This window comes from Brachyhypopomus gauderio, chromosome 3 (assembly GCF_052324685.1).
Source record: "Brachyhypopomus gauderio isolate BG-103 chromosome 3, BGAUD_0.2, whole genome shotgun sequence".
In the NCBI taxonomy this organism is placed as follows: Eukaryota; Metazoa; Chordata; class Actinopteri; order Gymnotiformes; family Hypopomidae; genus Brachyhypopomus; species Brachyhypopomus gauderio.
The window spans coordinates 26,818,947-26,838,465 of NC_135213.1; the positions used below are offsets into that span (position 1 = coordinate 26,818,947).

The window sequence follows — 19,519 nt, forward strand, 5'->3', positions numbered from 1 at the left end:
CGAATGTTGTCTTTCTACTACCATCACCCTTATTCCTTCACACTGGACATGGGTTTCTGTTATGATGCACTATGACAACATCTATATTAGAAGAATATACACAAATAAAGAGTCGTGCTTTCAAGCAATGAAACGTCCTAGACATTTGAGAAGATCCTGAGAGCTCATAGTTCCACATTTATAGTTAATGTACCAACCAAGGCAATATCTCACTGGATATTTTTAACCACTCAAATTTATGACCAAACACTTCAGGTGAAACACTGAATTTTTTATTATCATTTCCTTGCCTTTGGGGCACAAAGTCCAAAAAGACCACCAGTGCATCAGTCCCAGTTAGATTAGTTAAATTAGAGACTGTCTGTGCTTTAATTGCAGACTGTGCCACAGGCACAGCTAGACTTTCATCCTGGTGATGTGGTCATAGATGACAACTTGAATGTAGAGGTCGGACTGGATGGTGGTTCTGGAGTTCTTGTCACCAGGTGATGCCTGTGGAGTTATGAAGGACTAGCAGTCATGCTACATTTAAAAAAACAGCACTTAAAAATGTTTTCTAATGCAAACAGTAAATATTTATAAATATAATTCAGAGCACAAAACAATGATACTCTCTCCACTGCACAAGCTAACTTATTTTTTCTTTGTTGTAAAAACAGTGGATTTGATGTAAAATGTGAACAGTTAAGGTTTCCCTAGGAAAAATGATTCTGAGTACCTGACTCAAGGAGACCTAAAGCACTTTTGTGTCTGGATATGACTTCATAACTTCCCCTTTAAGAAAAATATAACATCTATAGCCAACTGCAATACCATGTCAACATACTTCAGGGTGATGGAATTTGCTCACCTTTAAAGAAGTTTTATCTATCCACACTTCTATACCTACACATGCTTACATGCTTCAACACTAGTGATTTATGTAATAAATTAAAACCCCCCCCCCCCCCCCCCTAGTGATTTATGTAATAAATTAACTCCCCCCCACCCCCCCACACACACACACGCCCCAAGTTCAACAAGGACAAATGAGCATGTGGACGTGCTGGCTGTAACCCAACACTGTTAAAGAGCAGACAAACAAACAAACATGCTGACAAATGATGTATGACATCTGGGTGCTTCTGAGGCAAACCTCCATGCTGCAGAGCTGGTGGGTGAATGTGTCAGTCATTTTTGCAGCACAGTGGAAATGGGGGTGTTTCTGAGACATCCCCAGCATGGGCTCAGTCTCACAGAGCAAGTAGAAAACGCAAACAAACATCTGAATCCCTTATTTAATGTGCCATGATTTTGCCATTTTGACTAGAGGCAATGAGGTCATGGCTGGTAGGGGCCCGGCTGCTTCTGGCTGCTCGGGTGGTTTCAGCGTCTGGGTTCCTGAGCCTCCCCCTGGGTTTTTAATAGCCGGCCTGTTCGGGGTGTGCTCGACCACAGGCAGGACCGGCCTCTGCCATCTCGCCCTCAACGAGGCAGCCTGGGCGAGCTCACATTCAAAGCAGTCCCGAGTCTGCAGTGCCATGGCCTCACTAAAATAGCCCGCGTGTCCGCCACGAGACGGAAGAACCGGGCCGGCTCGGGCGTGGGGAGGAAGATCTAGCCTAAGGACCCCTGCCCAAGTGCTGTGCCACTGGGGTCAACGCCATTGTGAACTCCACGGTGTTTCAGTCTGATGCAGTATTTATTTTGGAACAGGCAATGCAGAATCTCAGGATTCTTGGTCGGGTATACGGATAGAGAGTGCTTGGGTCAGAGCACACAGTGTCAGGCTATCAGGTGTTGTATCTCAGTAGTTATACCATTTACTATACATGCCAAGTCAAGTCAAGTAAATCTTATTTATATAGCGCTTTTTACAACACATGTTGCAAAGCAGCTTTATTAACGCATAGATTCCCAATGAGCAAGGAAAAACTCCCTAGATGGGTTAGGAAGAAACCTTGGGAGGACCAAGACTCAAAAGACCCCATCCTCCATTGGGCGGCCCAGCTAGTAGCAGTTTACATGAATAATCCATGCAGTGTTTTCACCCAGAAACCAAAGCTAAGTCCAAGAAAATGGTCAAGCTGTCAATATAACATGTGGTGTCTAACAATAAAGGTGTAGTATTAATCTCACTCTGTTCAAAGTTAACATAAAATCTTGTTTGAAAGATTGTGACATTTTTACAATACTTGGCATTTATCAAGGTTTCCTAGAACTGCCAAGATGCAACATTTTTTATCATTTAGTTAACTTTTGACAGCATTATTTTAAAGCAAAGGGGAAGAGTCATGCCCTACACACAGCGATAAGACACGAAACTTGATTTAATTCAAAAGTGGCTCTCACGTTAGCTTATAGAGCTCATAATGTAATGCATGTTCAGTTGAACAGGAGAAGTGCCCATATAGTACACCTAGCAAACATTCTTACCTTTGGGTCAATATTCAGGACTTTCCGGTCTCTCTTATTCTGGAAGACTAATGTGATCTCTGCAACCTCCCTGTAGTTTGGACTTTCATTCCATGCTATGGCTTGTGTTTCCCAGTTGTAGAAGCTGAAAAAAGACAATTGGAAGTACTGAAATAAATATCTGACTGTTTCTAATAAAGAGAAAGGCATTTGAAGCAGATTTAGAAAGAAAATGAATTCAGTGAAATATTTAAATGTATAGGGGGTAGTACAGGACATCTGTTTGCATCGACCTTTACTGTTCTAGTTACTATCTGCATGAAACTAAAAGTGACAGACTACATATGGGTGTGCACACTAGGGTCAAAGGAGAATAAGGGGCTCAATATGGTGAAAAGAATAAGATGCTTTAAATGTGCACAGGATGAATAATGTAGCATCGGATGAAAGTAGTTCTGAGGGGTGTAAGGAGATGGCTAATGGGCATGGGGCTGGTTTAGATAATAAGATGACATAGACTACAACATTCTCTTAGGCTAACGTGTAGGCTTCTTGATACTACAAAGTATATAAGGTTGGTGTAGTTTAAGGGTTTTAAAGAGCAGGAGAAAATAATATGTGCAAAAAGCTTTAACATTTAAATCTAGACTTTTTTTAACGCAAAACTGTCAGTGGCAATTTTCTATTGTGGATCAAACGTTTGCATAAATGCAACATTTAGTAACTGGATACAGAAACTTATGTGCAGGTGCATTTGAGAACACACCTCTGGTTTCGGAAATTTACTTTCAAACACAAGCTTTTCGAACTGAGTGCTTCACAAGAACGGCAGCTGCTGAAACACACATGGCAACCACGCGGGTCCCCAGAAAACCCCGCTGTCCATAGCAATCATGGTACGATGCGGACCACGGCAGCCTATACGAGGTGGCAGTGGGAACACATCTGATTTTTACTGATGCGCACTATGAGAGGTTACAGAAGGAACTGTGGTGCTAATGGGGCCTGGTGCAGCAGTGACAGGCTGGCCCCCGTTTGTGGTTCTCATCACTAGCTGAAGCACTGGAAGACAGCTGCTGTGCACACACACAGCTCCAAATGTCACACTTTAAGGCGCTGAGGGTTGCAAAAGGGGACCTCAGCTATTCCCAAGCAGTAGTTTGTGGTCCAAGAACAAAGTTGGACCTCAGGGGGGAGGCTCTTTATAAATCTATGCGAAAGGCATACCGAGAGACCAGCAGCCTATTAGGCAAATCATTCTAGGTCATGATAACTCTCTGGACGTCAGCCAGAGCTTGACACGTTTTGTAGTTCTGTTAGGTTGCTTAACTGTCCAACATGTTATAAACAACAGATGTAAGATGTTAATGACCCAGACCTTTAAGGAATAAATCACGCCATGCATCCAAAAACTCAGATTCCACACTAGATTTGCCTAGTGGCTGATTTGTCAGACTTTGGTGGATTTGTTTCAGTAGCGGCCTCTGGTGAGGCATAAAGATGCAGGCATTTGCATAAAGATGCAGGCATTTGCATGAAGATGCAGGAATTTGCATAAAGATGCAGGCATTTGCATGAAGATGCATGCATTTGCATGATGGCCATAAAAATATCCTCTAGATGCTAAAATATTCAACTCTCCCACAAATCATAAGAAAACATATTGACAAGAGTGCCTAAAACAGCTCAGTTTTACACATATGTGCATGAGTATGGCTTCCTTAACAAACACTATATCTTCCTTTTTTATTCAATAAATGTTCATAATCTTTAAAGAAGTAGAGGAATAGCCGTTTGCTACTGGTGTCCCCTCAAGGCTCTTTCTGGACCAGTTCCACTTTGCACACCCAACTTGAATAAATCAAAATAAGAGGGGTTGGATTTGAGTCTGGCTTTCTATCACTCAGGAGGCCTCATCCCACCGTGGTAACATCTTGAAATATCCCCAATTCATCACCATGGCTTTGACAGGGTGAGAGGGAGGGAGAGGCACAGAGAGGGAAGGCGGGAGAGAGAGATAGAGAGAAAGAGAGAGAGAGAGAGAGAGAGGGAGAGGAAGAGAGAGGGCGGTGAGATATGGCGTAGAGTTTCTCTCCCTCATCTCTTCTCTAGAAACCATGGACCAGTGTCAGCACCAAGACAAACAAAGTGTGCCACAAATGGAAAGACAGGAAAACAGGAACTAAACAAACAAGCAACGGTGTGGACGAAACATCCTCAAAGGGTCCCAGCTTGCCATCTTGCATCAGAGGACAAACCTGTCTCCCTCCACTCGTGGGTGGCCAGCACAGTGACTGCCTTTAGTAAGCATGTCAAACTTTATCACCAGGGCATCGACTCTGTGTGGGAATACAATGGTGCATGAATTCATAACTTTAGCCCATGCTCCATTTGGGGTTTGGATCAAACACACTATGGCTGGGTGATGTCCTTAATGGTGGACTGTGACTCTAACCCCCCCACAAAAAAAGGGAAAGACCTCTTTCTTTCCATATGGTTTTGAATGTATAATGAAAATGATCCTACACAGAGCTTAGAACCAGAGATACGTAGGCACTTCCTCTTTTTTAGAATAAGGTTTGACAGCGTTTTCAGCATCTATTTATACTGAAATACCATATAGCAATTAACATTTTTGGGTTGACCACTTTTATGCATTGGTGAACCACTTACTTTTGGGCTGAAGCAGTGGGACAGATGTGAGATATTTTAACAGTGAACATGAAGAGATGGTCAGAACAGTGTTCCAGAGGCTGCACGTTTCAGACGGGGCTGGAGGATCAGCACGGCGCTCGCAGCTCCTGACTCTTGGTTTCGTGTCTTAAGCAATGCAACACATATGTGTGATTTGGACATGTTCACTGGCACTCGCAGGCTCTCGCCATCCCAGAAGAGATGTCACCCGGCAACGTAAAATGCTTAACACGGAACATGGAGATGGCACCACACCCACGCTGCCTCGCAAACGTGTGAAAAGCAGAATTCTGAGGAAACTCAGCTGTAAATAATAGACCTATGTCTTTACCATTAGACCTGCCAACACTGTGGGGTGGAGGAGGGGGAACATTTGTGCTCCATGGTTACTATACTATATTAAACGCTGTGGGAGAAAGTTCAGCTGTTCTCAGGGTTTTTTTTTTTTTTTGAAAGGAGAAACATCCGACTAGCCGTGATGTTTCCTTCAGTGGGAATAAATAAATAATTATTATGCACACACTTACTTTACTTTCACACACTTAAATATTACCAGAATTTCTAGTAAAACTGTAATGTGTAAACCTGGCTGCCCATCCATCAGCAAAATATTACACTAGTTAGTATCAAACTGTTAGTGATGTGGTCTGTCAAAACATTACACTGGGTATCAGACTGTTAGTGATGTGGTCTGACAAAACATTTCACTGGGTATCAGACTGTTAGTGATGTGATCTGTCAAAACATTACACTGGGTATCAGACTGTTAGTGATGTGGTCTGTCAAAACATTACACTGGATATCAGACTGTTAGTGATGTGATCTGACAAAACATTACACTGGATATCAGACTGTTAGTGATGTGGTCTGACAAAACATTACACTGGGAATCACACACTGGGTATCCATGAAGGTAGATATCCAGGTGTAAGGTTGATCGCCTCTGGGATCAGATTGTCTGAAAATGGCTATTTCATGCATTGCTGTCACTTGATCATTGATTTTTTTGCTTCCTTCCAGTTTTTTATCATCCCAAACCAAAACCTGCATTTATATTTCTAATCTAGTTCCCTTCTTAAATATCAATTGCAAGTAAGTTAGTGGCCATATACAGATTCAATTGGTGAGACACTGAGCCTATGACAGGACTAAACCAAATCAAACCAGATTAAACCCAGATTTGGCCTGTTTGTTTGCTTTCTCATTAGGTGGTTAATCAGTAGAGGTTCCTGATAAATGTGTTCAGCACGTGTGGCTCTTGGTCCACATGGAGCACAATGGTGCCTGCTTTCCTCTGCCACACCACAATACTACCAACCAATTGTTATACAACTCCAGGATGTCACGGAGGGTAAAGAATGCTGCTTTTTAACCTTGTCCTTTATCATTTATTTATCCTCAAGATTTGAATTGGATCTCCTCATATTGAAATTTAATAACAAATCAGTGGAAATAGTCCTGCAGCAGAGAAAGTCCACTGCAGGAGTTCTTGGTATGGTTCTGTTCATGGCTCCACGAATCCATCCCCCACAATCACACACCCATACAACCTGCTAGCATACACACATGCATTTAACCATTGCAGACTGCACATGCACGCTTGAACTTTCGTGCATGCACAAACATGCTCACACGCACATATCTAGACACACACACACACACACACACATACACACACACACACACACACACACACACACACACACACACACACACTCAAAATAGACAAACATACTCAGCAGTATTTGTATGTGTCAATGAGTGTGGTAAAATTGGATACACCAAGAGAGGCTGTGCATTTAAACATGTCTGGATGATCATTTTGGGAATAAACATGGGAGATGGCAGTAGGAAATGGACCACGAACTGTATATATTACGCTATAGAGTTTTCTAAAAATGGATTTACTTTTTAGATGAATCTACAACATGCAAGGGTTGCATTAAATGAAAAAGGTTTTTGTTTTAACTGGAGGTCCTATATCCGGTTTTCATTTGAATTGTTCCGAAAGAGGAAAAGACACACTGGTAAGCTCTTAAGTGTTATCTTCTTCTCTTCTTCTGTGTCCTCAACAAAATATCCTTCCCTGTGCTGGTAATGGACTGAAACCATCCTCAGCTGGTGGTCATGGTCCCCCCCCTCACCTCCCCTTTGCAGCAAGGGGAACAGAGTCCAACTGTGGTGTGGTGTTGTGCATCTGTACTGGACGAACTCATCTGCTCTGTGTTAGTGGCAACCACAAGCACTGCCTGTTATTTTTCCCGGGAGAGGAAGAGGAAGAGAGAGAGAGAGAGAGAGAGAGAGAGAGAGAGAGAGAGAGAGAGAGAGAGAGAGAGAGAGAGAGAGAGAAAAGCAGGGAGGAGGCAGAGAGGAGGATGTGGGAGAAAGACACAGAGAGAATGAATAGGGAGAGAGATTGAGAGGAGTAGAGGGGGAGAGACAGACATGAGTAGAGGGGGAGGGAGAAAGACAGACAGGAGTAGAGGGAGAGACAGACATGAGTAGAGGGGGAGGGAGAGAGACAGAGAGGAGTAGAGGGAGAGACAGACAGGAGTAGAGGGAGAGGGAGAGAGACAGAGAGGAGTAGAGGGAGAGACAGACAGGAGTAGAGGGAGAGATAGACAGGAGTAGAGGGAGAGATAGACAGGAGTAGAGGGAGAGACAGACAGGAGTAGAGGGAGAGATAGACAGGAGTAGAGGGAGAGATAGACAGGAGTAGAGTGGGAGTAAAAGACTGAGGGCAGGAGAGGGAGAGGGTATTGATGTGCTCCTGCTTATGTTAAAATGCACCCAGCTCCATTCCTTGCAGTTTAGAGTGGACTGTGTTGGAGAAGGTGTGTGTTGTAGTTCAGATGTGGACACCACCCAGCATGTTCATACCTCATGGCATTATCTAACGGCAGGGGCAGCTGACATAACAGAAATTCTATTAAAGCTCAACTGTTCATCATCCTTTTTGCATAGCCTATAACTACAGATACATTAATATAATACATGTAAACTTTCCTAAGGTTAGAAAGTTAAAGGAAACGATTGCTTTGATCATTTAAAGTCTGCCAGAATACCTAAACTGGTTAAAGCAGCTGCTGACATCCAATTTACTCTCTCTTTCGCTCACATATGCACACAAATATATATATATATATATATATATATATATATATATATATATATATATATATATATATATATATATATATATTCTTGGAAAGGGAATATATATAATATATATATAAATATATAATTGTGTATAATTTTTTTCCCCTTTCCAAGAGCACCAATTTTCATAAGAATTGTATCAGCTTTGCCGCTGGGTACATGTGGAATGTGTGAAGGTTCAAATGAATCCTTGCCAGGATTTTAAAAGCCATGCTTTCTCACAGATGCATGCTTAGTATGCATACTTGACCAGCACCTCATATACAAGCCTCACGAACCTCATATACCAGCCTCAAAAGGGGCATGAGCAAATGTCTAGCTAAGATACAGCCTTAGCCTACTTAGAGCTCAGCAGAATAACTCCTGAATAGGTTAAAATGCATCTTCCATTTAGTCTATCCATTTTGAGAAACTCAGCTATGGAAATCTCATGGTCATGGTGGAAGTGAGGTGTGTTGTACTCACACACATTGCCCACACACAGCATTCCCCATTTCACATTAATTCAATTCAAGATCATTTAGAAGAATGATTTGGCATGGCCTCCAGAAATTAGAATGATGGTCAACTGCCTCCTAAACTTCTCATCTCACACACATTCCCAACGAGGAATAAGCCAGAGACGCCTACACCCCTTTATTCCTATTACTGAATCTGGGTCATTGTCATGTGTGGCAGTGCTCCTCCAAACCACAGTACACTATATTCGATTGTGAGAATACAGTATAAATGAAACTTCAAGCTTTGAGTAGGTACTGGTGAAATTCTTGGGCACATTACAATATAAGTGGGCTTACCTTAAGTCGGTGGGTTTTGGTAAAAGTCTTTTCTTTCCACTGAAATATGGTTCAAAGTCTTCGGATCTGAGTCTGTGGGAGTAGTCGATATACCCAGAGATTTCCTGTCCATGAGAATTTCGGTCCCTTATGAAAATGATGGACTGCAAGAAAAATAGGAATGCATGCTGTATAAATAATCCTGAACAGAATATGCTGTCTTGAGAAATGATGAGGGACAGATATAAATCGTTAGGCTTGCAGAGATGAGAGGCATCTATTCCAAATACACCCACAGTGAAACTTTATGACACAAGCCATTCAATTAATCTGAGGAAAATGGCTGAGAGAACGATCGACTGTTCATGTGTAAGGGTTTGAATTGAGAGCAACATAAACAATGGAAACAAACATCAGAATTATGAAGGAATCCAGGAGGAACTGGCTAGACATCTAGCAGGTATGTTTGTCCCTGTTTGCAGATAAGTAGTTTAATGGTAGCTAGACAGACAGATATAATACAAGAGGCACTAATTCTGTTCAATATTTGTTAATTGATATCATAATCTTGGCCTTCACAGTACTAGTGAAGTATTATGAAAATCTGCTGTCTACCAAAGCTGATTTTGGTTTTTTCTGTGAGCATTTTTATCAATCAAGGTGTTCACCATAAATGCTCTGTGGGTGCTTTGATGACTCATGCACTCACATGTGTAAATAACTTTAATAATTTTAAAATTAATAACTTTTAAATAATTTGTTCAAATGTGTAAATAACTTTAATGGACCAGTACAAATAGCCACTAACTTACTTGCAATTGATATTTAAGAAGGGAACTAGATTAAGAATATAAATGCAGGTTTTGGTTTGGGATGATAAAAAACTGGAAGGAAGCAAAAAAAATAAATAAATCAATGATCAAGTGACAGCAATGCATGAAATAGCCATTTTGAGACAATCTGATCCCAAAGATAACACCATTACAACAGAGGGCTGTTCAAGGTAGAATACACATTCAGCTGTTTACAGAACATCAAGTGGTTATTTTGTCTGGATGACAATGATGAAAGAATAGCTTATGACAACATCTGCTGTGAAGAGGTGCTTTGCTTTGGCTTGTCTGTTTACTTCAGAGTGAGAGAGTCACACATCTACTGCCCCCCCACAAACTATATTTACTCATATCACGTTTGTATTTCTGTCTGAACCCCGGCTATCTGTGGGTTCCCTTACATGTGCAGGATAAAAGTGAGATAACTAGCGCTGCAGACTTAAAAAGGAAGGGTGTTCCTCTTTATATACTTTAAACAGATGCTATCAGGTTCACAGCTGGCCAGCGGCCGAGTCGTCTACCTTATCTGTGGCTTCTGTGCCCCCCCCCCCACTACCCCCAAACACCCCCAACCCCCCCATCAGCATTGAAAAGTAATCATCAGGCCGGGGCTAAGAAATACAGTGGGAAGAGGAAGGCGCACACAGATCGTCTTTCGATTGCAGAGAGGGAATCAAAAGCCCTTCAGCCCACAGCCACCCCATGGTGGAAAGCTTTGCCTTCACCCTCATAAAGAAAGCAATAAAGAAACGTGGCTCAATGGGGCCGCCTGGTTCCATCAGGGAGTTTTGGAGAGCAGGTGTTTTCCCATCAGAAGGCCCTGACAGCACCTTCCTCTTAGGTACTGTAAAACCAAGAGCATGACTATTTGTTTTGCAGGACTAAGTTACGTCAAGGTTTCCTGCACCTCTTAAATTTAAATTATTGTGATGAATACACTGAAAAAAAGCACAATCTGAAAAACAGGGAAGGCGAAAGGATAAACAAAGTTTACAGATCAAGTGATGTCTTCTGTATCTACAGAATCTTCTGTATCTGTATCGTCTGTATGGGTAACAGTGTAACACTTGTCTTTTCAGGGCCAGAGTCATTTGTGGAGTCACTGTGCTCTTTGGAAACTCCGTTGAACTTATATATTTTGAAAGACTTTTTTGTTTAACCGTCTTGACTTGTGACTTAAGACTCATGAAACTGAAGAGGAAAACAACACGAATCGAACTGATTAAACTTTTCTGTCTATTCTGTTTTATCTCAGATGAGCCCAATTGAACACTTACAAAATTCCACCCCTTATAACTTCAGAGTGAAGGAAACTGTCTGAACAGCTTTTAACACGGCTGTTTCAGGCTGCTAGTATTCTTCCATTCACACATTTTATCTTCGAGACGAGTGCCAGGATGGGCAGAAGCTTTTTTCCCCATGAAGTTTGGACTTCCTGGTAGCCTCCCCACTCCTACCCCCCTATACCCAATAACATCTCCACCACCAACACCACCTCAGCCTGGGAACAATCCGCCACTGTCAGGGAGGCTGGCACAGGTGTCTGCGGGTGTCAGCTGGCCTCTGTTTATTATCGGTGGGTTGTGCTGCAGGAGGAACCCTGGGCCGTCACTAACAACTGTGCAAATTTGTTGGGGTAATGAAAACATGGCCTGGATTACAGGAACATTTGAGGTCTTGGTCCTGTTTTTGGCCAGCCAGCTCTTGTCCCTCTTTAGGTGTTCCTATTTGGTGGTGGCCGTGGGGAAGGGGGTTGCTTATTTGACTTGGAAGTGACTTCACTCAGTGGGGCTCGTGTAAGATATGCAGCGGTGAAAACCAGATGTGATGAGGTGTGTTGCTTAGGAAAAGGATCCACCAAAGTTACAATTGCTTGGGATGACTAGGGCAAAGCTGCCTATGAAAGAGACTGAGTGTATGCAACAGTCACAGAATAAGAACACTTCAGGCTCAGTCTTATAACTGTGATAGCACAGTCTTCTCTAGAAAATTACACTTGCCATTGATCTTGACTGATATATGGTATATGATATTTGGTTAATTTAACAGGTGGGGTGAATGTTGATTCAACCTCAATTTGTTTGGCATTTGGTAAATCACTGTATACATTATTTCAGTTGTTGATTCCAGAAACTACAACAGTTTTTGCGTGCTTCAATATCAGTGTCATGATATTTATGATACTGAAAAAATAAAAAAATAAAAGGAACAAAAGCCCAAACAAGGTAAATGTATTTGTGATGGCCAGATAGTTCTCAACATGCTGCAAGCAGATTTGTGAAAGATAAAAATTCTCCTTGACAGCTTGAGATGTTTGCATGTTGAGTCATCATGAACTCTGTGAAGCTGGTGTTCCTGCCACCATAACACAGAACATACCCATGTACCCGTCCCCAAAGGCCTATAGTGCTCTGGTACAACTCTGAGTACATTTTAAGATGTGGTTATTCATTAGATATTCCAAACGCACCATTTAATTTTATTATGGCTGTTTTTGCCTTAATTACTAATCCATTAAGCAAAACAACACAAGGTCATTTAAAATTTCAGCAGAGCCTGTTTTTCATGCTAACATGTGTTTGAAAGCTGTAACTGCCTTTGATGCAAAACAAAGCATAATGAAAACAAACAAAGGAATTACAATGCATGCAGTGAGGAAATATGTGAACGGTTTTATGAAGTAGCTACACGTCTTAATTGTGAGGGCTCGAGGGCTCCAGATTAAACATGCGATATCACATTTATGTGTTGATCTGTGATGTGTTTGTTTCATTTCAGTGAAAAATATATTTTTAATTCCATTTCCACTACTTAGATCTTTCCTAAGATCCGCCTACGAGAGGACTGCTACAGCATTAGGTAGAACTTTTGATTTGCATTTTTTAATACTCTCAATCTGTTGTATGTGTTATAGAACTGCAGAATCCGCACCAGATTAATGTGGTTAACAGCAAGACTTGGTGAATCAGTGTGGCTTTTATTCGTTTTACAGGTGCTGATTTCTTTTTTTAACTTGTGCTATGATTTTCGCTCTTTAATCTGTCAGTAGATTGTTGCCAGTGTCCTCTCGCATTTTACAGCCATTATCGGAATCTGCACTCAATACAACATCTTGCAGGGCTAACACGGCAAACAAATCAAATCCGTCAGTTAAGTGTTTTACATCTTATTTTAATAGATTTGACAGACCAGCTCTTTGTGCATGTGTGCAGTATGGATGAAAATAATCAAAAGATGCTGCTTCCTTTTACTTATAATCATAGGGTGTGTCCCAAGACAGATGTCTTGGCATGAGGGGGAGAAAATTGGAAAAAGTGCAACTCAGCCGTACCCATAGAGTGCTTGCTTGGTTAGGTGGTTAGCTGTTTAAATTTGTATACTCTGGGTTCTTCTTAACATTGTGTGAGCAAATGCCACATAGAAATAGTGTGAAGACACATTTGCTAAAAGACAACAAGGGTAACGACCTGTTATTGCTAGACACCCAATTTGACGCAGGTGGAGAGAGTGTGGTGGGGCTGGTCGGAAATAGTACAGCCCCCGATCCTTGTTGTTTGTGTAGGAGAACAAACAGTGCCAAGGCAGGTGTCTCCTGCGCCTCTTGACCAAATGTAGGTCTGAGATGGGGCAGAGCAGCTGGGACGCTCCAGCCAGGAGGAGCTGGTCGATCAGTCTGGCCTTCAGCTCGGAACAGACATCGCGTTCGCTCCAGTTATGCACAGAAGTCGCCAGCAGAGCCCAAACCACGAAATAAGTGGTTTTGTGAGCCCACATACATCAAATTAAAAGGCACTCAGAATCTGAACTGCTACGTTATTTTCTTTCTCTCTCTTAAAAAAAAATGTTTAAAAACATATACAAATATCGCCATACCTTTATTTTCCTTAGACTGCTTCTGCAACATCTTTGGGAAATGTCTCTGCCTTACAGCGCAATCAGGAAAATACAAAGACACTACCATAAAAACTTGTATATGGCTAACAGATCTTAAAACCACAGCATGCTGGGCACCACAAAAAGAGTAGCAATACAGTCTGCCATATGGAAATAATGTAAAGAAACAAAGTCACTGGAGACTGCTGCACCATAAAAAGGCACTCTCGATGTGTTATTACATGCTAAGTTGTACCCCCCCTCCCCCCCATCAAAAAAATAATAAAAACCTGCAGAGGAAACGCAACATGGCTGTTTGATTTGTGTGCTGCTGCTTGGTGTCTACAAAAGCCAATAGCTACTCATCCTTCTGGCCACTGTCTCTGAGCAATAAGTGGAGGGTGTTTTGGGTCCCCATGTGGTGGGTGTCCTGTGAGATGTACACACCACTAGGCCATCTGCTGTTTTTTCAGCCTGTTCAGTAGTGGAAAACAGGAGGAGCAGGAGACGCAGGAGGGGGCTCCTGGAGTCACCTTGGGAACAGTTCAGTTGTTCACTATTGCCTATATAACAAATCGACTTAGTATGCTGCATAGGGAATTAGCTGCTGCAGTTTCGGACACTACATTCCATGGCGTGTTATGTCAGCAACCTAGCAACTGTTGCAATGATTTATGGACATAGCTATGCTTTTGACAAACAGACGGTTTTTGAAAGCTAATAACTTACATCAAAGGACTGAAGCTACTTAAGGATTAGTGAGCAAATGCATTACTTAGATATATATCACATTTAAATAGACAAAAATCTCAGAATGCCCTGTCATCTTTTCTATTTGCATTTTTAGATGACAGATGTCATAACCATTCTTCTCTTTGATAAGACATCTCTGCATGAAGGGCACGAAAAGCAAAAATGTAGCGCATATTGCCCATAGACTAAAATTTGAAGTACATTGTTGGTATTTGATACAATATAGGGAGTCGTCAATACTACAGAGATTTAGAACACTGTTACAAAATGGCTGACGACTCATACAGTGGACTCGTTGTGGTGTAGGGGATGATTTCATACACATCTTTGGTCTCTAGTCAGCTGCTGAGGTGTGAAAAGCAGAAGTGCTATTGCATCTGGACTGCACGTCCTGCTCCTGGCCAACGTTCCTCACAGTCACAGGAAACCACACACACTACCTGGAGGAGCTCTGAGGATTCTGAGGAGCTGCTGGTGGACTCATTGACAAAAAAGCAGATTAAAGTTTTTTTTAAAGTTAAATTTTAAAGTTTTGCGATTATATACTAAAATCTTGCTTTTGGCCATGTGGTTTGCGGGAACCTGAATGTTTGACCCAATTATATGTATTTCCAAGATGTACAACTACCGGTTGCCTCACATTGCGCACGTCCGTTGTCCGTTATTGTCTGTATGTGTGTGTGTGTATGTACGTTGTAGTGTTTTGTTTTAATAACGACGCGGACGTGAGCGAGTGTGTGAGTGTGCCGTGGTGTGTGTGTTTCGCTGGTGGTGTTCGTGTGTGTATGTAGTCGGGTCCACCGGTGCGTGCCGCACGCTATAACACGTGTGACGCGAATCTCTCGGCTCCTTTCGCCTCGCTCACCCGATATCCCGCGGTGACGGGGGTGAGCGACTGCGAGCCCGAGAGACGCGTCGCTGTGGGCGTGACGCGTAAGCCGCTCGCGTATAACTCTCTCTCTCTCCAAAGATCTGCGGATCCCGTTGGGAAAACGGTGAGAGAGAGAGAGCTGGAGTAGGCGCGTCGCGCTCCACAGAGCGCGCGCATCGGTGGGTCCTGTCCGTTTGTTAGTGTTCTCTGTCTTTGCGTGTTCGTTTTGTCCTAGAGTGTAGCGTGCTTTGTTTTATGTAATTCCTCTCTTGCGCCCCTCTTCACTGTGTGTGGGGAGGGGTCCATTTGAGGTCCCGTGCCACTGGATGTGGCACGGAGGGCATCTTGGGTGCGTCAGTGTTCTATGTAGTGTCTGTGTTTTTTGTTTTGTTATTCCCCAGAGGGGCCCCCCCTAAATATGTTTTTGGGGGGGAGCTATGGGGTTCCTGAGCCACGGCATGTGGCTCAGAAGGCGCTGCTCCTTAGGGAGAACTGGCCTTTGGGAGGGACCCCTGAGCAGGGAGGAGCCCCTGTACCCCTTTGTAGGCTGAGGATGCCTGGGGTGTATGGACAGGGTGTCTCCTCATGCCAAGAAGGGGTCCCCTCCCCCCTGGGTATAAGGGGGTTCAAGGGTCAGGGCAGTGCACGTTATGTGTTGTATGTTGTCTGTGTGCGTGTGTGTGTGATGTGTTGCAGGTCGCTCCTGGAGGTGGACTGCGGCACTCCCGGACCTAGTGGGGTCTCCAGGCGGAGACCCTCCCCTTCAAGCTCGGGGTGACCAGCGTGTCCCTGATGCGGATTGCCAGGGCCCTGGTCTCTGGCGCTCCTGGGTTGGGTGGAGGAGTCCACCTTGAGATGAGGGACCCTGGGAGGGGTTCACTCCCCAGGAGTCTGGGGTGACCCCTAGTGAAAAGGGCAGGGGTCAGCTCCGAGCGAGGAGGTAGGTTCGGGAGGTGTTGGTGGAAGCCGTGGCCGCACCCCAGTGTGGCGGCCTGCACACATCCACACCTATGACGTTTGTTGGGCCATGTGCTCCCGGTCCGCACACAGCGGTGGGGCTTAAGCGGCCTAATGGCCGGTTAGGGCGCGAGGGCACTGTGACCGACCGGGGCGTGGTTATCGTCTTGTTGACGGCCCAGTCGGTCCAGGGTCCCGCCCAGGAGGCGAGCTAACCTGTATGTGTTTTTATGTTTCAGCTCCAGGACTGCAGGGAACGGGTCCCTGCCTGGTCTGCGTCCTGTGACGAGGAGCTTTTATGTGTTTTGTGTTTCAGCTCAGGACGGCAGGGAACGGGTCCCTGTCTTGTCCCCGCCCTCCCGCCCCTTTGTTGTGTTTTGTGTGCTGCCGCTGTAAGCCGCACATCCGGAGGGGAGTGCGGCTTTGGTGGGGGGGTCTGTCACGTTGTGGGGGGGCCCCCTACCGGTCGCCCCCGGTTACAGCGGCAGCGGTCCTGTTTTTGGTCACGTGATGTTCGTCCCTCAGGTGGGCGGGACCTGTGATCCGTCTCACCTGAGGGTCGTTTGTTCGTCTATATACGTCTTGTCTTTGTACCAGTTGACTGCTGGTTATTATTTCCTTCATTTGGAACAATGCACGGGTTTTTGGTTTGCACACTTTCTATTAAACCATCCTCTTTCCCTGAGACTTGGCGTGATCGCTTCCTTTTTGAGTTGCTCACCCTGCCCGTCACAGTAATCATCACTGACCATCTTCAATCATATATTAAAGGCCTACTGGATATATATTATATATTGCTAACAAAATAAAGGGAACACTAAAATAACACATCATAGATGTCCAGTTGAAAATCTTTCTTTTATATATAGTATAAATTATATTATATATAGTTATATAATATAATATATATAATTATATAGTGAAATGCGTTGAGAACAAAATAACATAAAAATGATCAATGTAAATCAATATTATTATCCCATGGAGGTCTGGATTTGGAATCATACTTAAAATCAAAGTGGAAAATTAAATGACAGGCTGATTCAATTTCAGTGGAGATTCCTCAAGACAAGTTAAAATGAGGCTCAGTAGTGTGTGTTCACATGCCTGTATGACCTCCCTACAGTGCCTGGGAATGCTTCTGATGAGGCAGCGGATTTTCTCCTGAGGAATCTTCTCCCAGACCTGGATTAATCTTGCAGGAACTGCTGACACCCTTCAGCCACATGAGGCCTAGCACTGTCATGCATCAGACGGAACCCAGGGCCCACTGCACACGCATATGGTCTCACATTGGGTCAGAGGATCTCATTCCGGTACCTAATGGCAGTCAGGGTACCTCTGGCTAGCATATGGAGGTCAGTGTGGCCCTCCAAAGAAATGCCTCCCTACACCATTACTGACCCACTGCTAAACCGGCCATGCAGGGGGATGTTGCAATCAGCAGAACATTCTTCTCCACGGCATCTCAAGACTCTGTCACATCTCCAGACTCTGTCACGTCTCCAGACAGTCATGTGCTCAGTGTGAACCTGCTCTCATCCGTGAAGAGCACAGGGCACCAATGGCAAATCTGCCAATCTTGGGGTTCTCTGGCAGATGCCAATCGCCCTGCATGGTGTTGGGCTGTAAGCACATGCCCCACTTGTGGATGTTGGGCCCTCATACCACCCTCATGGAGTCTGTTTCTGACAGACTCTGTTTGAGCTAACATGGATATTAGTGGCCTGCTGGAGGTCATTTTGCAGGGATCTGGCACAGCTCCTCCTGTTCCTCCTTGCACAAAGCAGGAGTTGGTGATTCTGATGCTGGGTTGTTGCCCTCCTATGGCCCCCTACATGTCTCCTGGTGTACTGCTCCATGCTCTGGACACTGCTAACAGACACAGTAAACCTTCTTGCCACACCTCGCATTTATGTGCTATCCTGGATGAGCTGCACTACCTGAGTAACTTCTGTGGGTTGTAGACACCGCATCATGCTACCTCTATGGAGAGAAGAACTGACAAAATGCCAAAGTGACCAAAACATCAGCCAGAAAGGATGAGAACAGAGAAAAGGTGTGTGGTCACCACCTGCAGAACCACTCCTTTATAGGGGGTGTCTTGCTAATTGCCTCTCATTTCTACCTGTTGTCTGTTCCATTTGCACAACAGCAGGTGAAATTGATTCACAATCAGTGTTGCTTCCTAACTGAACAGGTTGGTTTCACAGAAGTGTGGTTGACTTGGAGTTACATTGTGTTGTTTAAGTGTTCCATTTATTTTTTGGAGTAGGGTGTATACACACACACACACACACACACACACACACACACACACACACACACACATACACACACACACACACACACACACACACCAGCCACTCACCTGTCCAACTGCTCATTAACGCAAATGTCGAATCAGCCAATCACATGGCAGAAACACAACACATTTAGGCATGTAGACATGGCCAAGATGATCTGCTGCAGTTCAAACTGAGGTAATTTAAGTGACTTTGAACATGGCATGGTTGTTGATGCCAGACTGGGTCAGACACATATCTTCAGACTGGGTCAGCTGATCTTCTGGGATTTTCATGCACAACCATCTCTAGGGTTTACAGAGAATGGTCAGAAAAAGAGAAAATATCCAATGAACGGCACTTCTGTGGGTTCAAATGCCTTGTTGATGCCAGAGGTCAGAGGAGGATGGCCAGACTGGTTTGACCCGATAGAACGGCAACATTAACTCAAATAGCCATTACAACCGAGGCATGCAGAAGAGCACCTCTGAAAGCACAACACGTCAAACCTTGAGGCGAATGGGCTACAGCAGCAGAAGACTGCTGTGCCACTCCTGACAGACCGGGTGCCACTCCTGTCAGCTAAGAACAGGAAACTGAGGCTACAATTTGCACAGGCTCACCAAAATTGAACAATAGAAGATTAGAAAAACGTTGCCTGGTCTGATGAGTCTCAACTTCTGCTGCGACATTGGAGAAGGGTGAATTGAAGAATTGAAGAATTTGCCATCAACAACATGAAAGCATGGATCCATCCTGCCTTGTATCAACAGTTCAGGTTGGTGGTGGAGGTGGTGGTGCAATGGTATTTTCCTGGCACATTTTGGGCCCATTAGGTACTAACTAATTGAGAATCGTGTCAATGTCACAGCCAACCTGATTATTGTTGCTGATCATGTCCATCCCTTTAAGACTACAGATGAC

The 19,519-nt window shown here is 43.9% G+C and overlaps 1 protein-coding gene across 1 annotated transcript in view; it reads right to left on the reverse strand.

Annotated features, from left to right (window-relative positions):
- Positions 1 to 256: 256 nt before the first annotated feature.
- cfap299 (cilia and flagella associated protein 299) overlaps positions 257 to 19,519 on the reverse strand; it is a 57,533-nt gene continuing 38,270 nt past the window's right edge. The window contains exons 4-6 of the mRNA XM_076998611.1: positions 9,045 to 9,187; positions 2,416 to 2,539; positions 257 to 492 (exon numbers count right to left, since the gene is read on the reverse strand). Of these exons, the coding sequence (XP_076854726.1) occupies positions 397 to 492; positions 2,416 to 2,539; positions 9,045 to 9,187 (363 nt within the window). The 3' untranslated portion in view covers positions 257 to 396. The remainder of the gene's footprint in view (positions 493 to 2,415; positions 2,540 to 9,044; positions 9,188 to 19,519) is intronic.